Genomic DNA, 5,000 nt, shown 5'->3' on the forward strand with positions numbered 1-5,000 from the left:
AAGAACTGAAAAAGAAAATAACGTCGCTGTCGGGAAAAAACCTTGTAACTCCCATTTTGGACTTTTATTTATTTTTTTCATAAATTGATACGATTGGTCATTCCCCATGTGTGAACGTATGTTTTGGAAAATAAAAAAGAAAAAAGTCAAAGTTGTCAACCTTGCCAGCGGCGGCATTGGTACTGATGGAACTCGCATCTTCACAAGTCACTAGTCAAAAACCTCATAAATCCATTTTGGACATACGAGGTTTCCGTCCGACAGCGACGATAAGTTATTTAACGAAAACCGGCTTCTGCAGCCAACAAAACGGTGTCAGTAAACCTGGGAGTCGCTCGGGCAGCCTACTGGCAGGACAGCCAGACTGTCATCATGGTGGCTGCGTAGTGGCAGCTGCCAATATGCTGTCACCGGAGTGGCTGAATGTGGCCACTGCCGGAGAGCCTGCCACCAGCGTGGCTGCGTAGTGGCCGGTGGTGGCCGCTGCCGGCAGATGCTGCCCCCGGAGTGGCTGTTTAGTGGTTGATGGTGGCCGCTGAAATCATAATATGGCATTCAAACTATATCAATGGCTCTAAAAGAAAAAATGTAGTTCGGATATTTGTTGATTGACCCCATGAGAATCACTATATGCTGAAAGACGGAGCAATCATACAGAATTTCTGAGTAAGATTTATGAGGGATATATGATATTCATTTTACCAAATTTATAAAACTCCTCAAAAACATTTTAGAAATATTCGCTTTAAAACTGAAACATGTAAAACTACATAAAACCTCTAACATCAGGCAGTGCCAAATACTATAATAGACTGATATGTATATTTAAACTGTAACGTATTGGAAATATTTGTATAACTCATATCACTGTTCATGAATACAATTATATTATGATACAAATTGATAATGAATTATTGTCCACCCCTAGCTATATACTTTATGAGAGCAAATGTTTTATGTTTTTTTTAAAACTACTTGCTGAGCTTCTTTATGACATTCTAAGTTTCCTCCTTTCCCTCATTTTAACCATAGCAGGAGTGTCTGTTCTTGGTGCAGGTGAGATTCATCAGATCATATGACTCCCTGATAAAGTTTTTATCGTATACTGTATAGCCTTCATTTCAGAGGGCAATAAAACCATTAAGCTAAATAAAATTTCCGCCCTGCATTGCTTAAGTTGACATGTTGAGGACAAATTTGTTATGCTGCATTCTGTTTTACTGCATTTAAATGTTTTTGCATGTGATGTTTTATCAACATTAGATTAAGGTCAGAACTGGATTCTGATGAATGACTTTTCATTTTATATACCTATATATAGTTTTCTAACATATGTACAACAGCGTATATGCCACAAAGCAATGTTCAGATCTCGAATAAAGATGTAATCTTAATAAAATAAAGGGCATAAACAATGATAAAGAGGATCAAGAGCACAGTATGAGTAAATATCTTTTTGTGAAGTTCTGGAAACTGTACATATTAGTCTATGTGAAAGAAGCTGTACTATATGAATGTACCAGTTATGTCATGGGACTCACTTGGTACAGGTACCTTGCTCATTTAAAGAAAGGAAACTAGCGGTTGGTGGGGATGTAATACAAGCCACTCTGCAATAGGTACACGTTCAAATAGGCAACACTTTGGGGCATTTTTTTGAACTGATTCACTCTGAGTTCTCACAGGAAGTGATTCCATTTAGTTTAAAAGCTGGTGCATCCCAAAGAATGAGGCTCTTGGACTTTGGATTGCATGTGTGTTGTATATATCTGTAGGCCTCATCACTGAATCTGTGCCAACTTCTCTAACTTATTACGTTGAAGTGATAAAATCTATTTCTATTCTTATGTGATTCTTATTTTGTTTTAATGTGGATCTGTTGCAAGCATAAAAGGACAGGGGCAAAGTTAGGGTATAAAAAACTATTATAGTTCCATAAAGATTCCAGCAAGTCTAAGAAAACATGTCGAACAAAGCAATATACCATATTGAACACATCCAGTGCTAACTGAGCTGCAATAAAAAAAAAAAAAGCTGAATTTTCAAAGACGAAAAAAACGGTCAGAAACACTTTCTCTGTATTGATTGTTTTATTGAGCAAAATGTGAGCAATAAACATATTTTATGGCAAAATTCATGTACTTGTGCTTTGAAATTGATGTTCATTCAGTTGTTTTATTTCATGATTTTTTCATTTTAAACATGTTTTGATATTGCATGATTTCAAGTAATCATTCAAATGCAGTAACTTTAGAATATGAAAACTGGTTTTTAGTAAGTGCTAAAATAAAAAAAGATGGGGAAGCATCAGCATTTTTTGAGAGTATCTTTTCTATGATTTTTTTTTATTGTAGAACCTTTGGGTACATTAAAGGGAAAATAAATGGTGTGCCTTTCAGTTATATTAGATAATACACATGTTAATTCTAAAATCTACTAATCAGAAATTGATTATGTTAGAAAGTTCTGTAAAGTAACCTCTTTGACTACAGGATTTATAAATCTAATAGAGATTACTAAAATAGTGCCTTATCATGCTAGGTACCATCTGTAACTTTTACTGTAACATTACAAATGCTTGATATCATCCATGCCACTGTACTTCCAGCACCAGCCACGGTTCCAGTTCCAAACCATCCCAATCCTGACATACCTATAGTGAGACAATACATTGGAGAAAAAGTCCGCATTTAAGCTAAGTTGGAGTCAACTTTTATTTGTGACTTAAACCTTTTGAGATGAAAAGGCATACGTTTATAACAATAAACAATAACAATAATAACAATGTCAATAACAATGTCATAATTCTGAATGTCAGATACTTTAATTGAGTTGAGGGAATGTCTTATAATGAATTGATTATGCAAACCAAACAATCAGATTTTAGTCAGATTTTACATTCGCAAAAATATGCTCTTTTTGTTGGATTTGTTTCTTTTTGGTCATTTGCTGTAAGATGTTTCTTAAAAAATGAAAATTGAGGATTTCCTTTTCCTGTCCTACACATCTTTAAACCACTTAACTGTGAATATAGTGCAAAATGAGAAAGCTGGAAAGGGAATAATTAGAATATAAAATTATTTTATAGCTAAGCTACTGTATGTTAATGCTGGTTCTGGTGGCTGGATAATGGTCAAAGATAAAATTTTTTTATGAACAGTAAGAAGAAAGCAATTTAACTTTTAAATTCATTTAAATGAATTTGGTTAATTGTTGGACTTCACCAAGAACAATATTTATAAGAGTGTTCATCCTGTTTTAAGATTCTCCCTGGTCCTCCCACTGATCTTTTTTTTTTATAATTTGCATATATTCTCTAAGTTTGCAAATTGTTGTTTACCGATAGACTGCAAGGTTGCTATCAGACCTCCAGCTGGAACTCCTCCTCCATAAAGAACAGCAAAGACTGACATCATCTTTGCAGCAAGCGACCCTGCTGCTATTCCAGTTGAGGTGAAGCCAAGCGTGGCCAGAAGTGCAGGTGTCACAACCACGGTGGCTACACCACCTGCACAAGGAGCATGACTAATGAAGCTTTTTTTGAGCCCATTAACCTTAAGTTTAGCTTTTAAGAAATCATATGGTAAAACTGTTTTAAAATAAAGTCAGACAATTACTTACCTACACCTGTAACAATGTATTTACCTGATTAAATATAGATGGCAAAAAGAATTGTATTTAGCACAATATAATATAGACCTTCCATGTCCATTTTTAAATGGACTTTATACTCACATATTTCTTGCTCCATGTTCTCAAGTCCAAGATCAGCTCTTTCCCTGACTATGCAAGGTGGATAATGTGGCAAGGAGGCTGTGCTGGACAGGTCTTTAACTTCTCTGAAAATGAAACCAGTTACCCATGTTTGAACAGCAAAGCGAAGCTTAATGCTAAGCGTCTGTTGTTGGTGCATGTAAAATCCGGCTGGAAGTCTTTATTGTCTTTGCCTTTATAAAAAGTTTCAATACTACATATTATAGCTTTCACTGTAGATAGCAATGGTGAACATTAAGCTAAATAAAATTTAGATAAACGTTGCTCATATGACAAAGGGAGGATAAGCTGTTTGTACTGCATTCTGTCTTTATGGTGAAGGCACACAGTGTGCATGTATGAATCACATGTTTTTTTGTGAAAATTGAGACCGATTTAGCTCCATAAAAAAGGAAAAAGCAATAATGGTAAAAGAGAGAGGGAGAAAAAAGGACACAGAAAATACAGAATAACTGCTTTAAATCTGCTTCCACACATGCAAGAAAGGAGAGGAAAGAAGAAAAAACAAAAGAACACATCAACCATAACAATAGAGGGAGTATCCCATGTACACAAAGTAAATACATCTATACAAACATCAAAAGCAAAACTTATTGATATTACACGATGTCATGAAAGGTCTAAACATGTCCAAGTAAGTGCTGTGACCAACACTGGTCTTAGAGCCATAAGCAAGAAATATTTAGGTTATAGTAATAGTTAGAATTTTTTGTGCAATTCCTTTTTTTCTGTAATCTTGTCATTTGTTGTAATGTTAACATCAGTACAGGTGTATTTTATTGTGAAGTTTACTTTTATGTTGTAAGGCTTTTTCCCTATTTTTTTTCTGTATATGGATACAGACTGCAGTATTGCACAGCATGGAGTCAAACAGTTTTTAATCAGTTTTTTTTTTTGTTGAAAGAAAATAAATTGTACCATCACTTTGTTGTATAACATATTTCTTGGATAAAGAATTTGTGGATAAACTTCACGTTTTTTCACACGTCCTTAACTTATCCAGGAATGCAATTAGAAATACACAGATATTGGATCTGTTGCCATAACATTAGTCAAAACCTACTCCAAAGAGCCATTTCACAACCCTGCGGGTGCACAGTGAGTAGAAATGCTGCTAATGATAAAGCTTGCTGTATTAAAGGAGAATTCCGGTTTTTAACACTTTTAGCCCATTTTCTGTAGTGTCCAGGATGAAATCGAATGATCGACACCAAAATTTTGACAAT

The 5,000-nt window shown here is 34.9% G+C and overlaps 1 protein-coding gene across 1 annotated transcript; it reads right to left on the reverse strand.

The window, feature by feature from the left end:
- Positions 1 to 2,352: 2,352 nt before the first annotated feature.
- Positions 2,353 to 3,838, reverse strand: LOC107094372 (interferon alpha-inducible protein 27-like protein 2A). Its single transcript, XM_015389929.1, has 4 exons — positions 3,736 to 3,838; positions 3,622 to 3,645; positions 3,341 to 3,508; positions 2,353 to 2,653 (listed from the first exon to the last, which is right to left on the reverse strand). Exons 1-4 carry the CDS (start codon positions 3,749 to 3,751, stop codon positions 2,538 to 2,540), a joined length of 324 nt encoding a protein of 107 aa, XP_015245415.1. The 5' UTR covers positions 3,752 to 3,838; the 3' UTR covers positions 2,353 to 2,537.
- Positions 3,839 to 5,000: the final 1,162 nt, after the last annotated feature.

Source organism: Cyprinodon variegatus, unplaced genomic scaffold (genome assembly GCF_000732505.1).
Source record: "Cyprinodon variegatus isolate N-32 unplaced genomic scaffold, C_variegatus-1.0 Scaffold480, whole genome shotgun sequence".
In the NCBI taxonomy this organism is placed as follows: domain Eukaryota; kingdom Metazoa; phylum Chordata; class Actinopteri; order Cyprinodontiformes; family Cyprinodontidae; genus Cyprinodon; species Cyprinodon variegatus.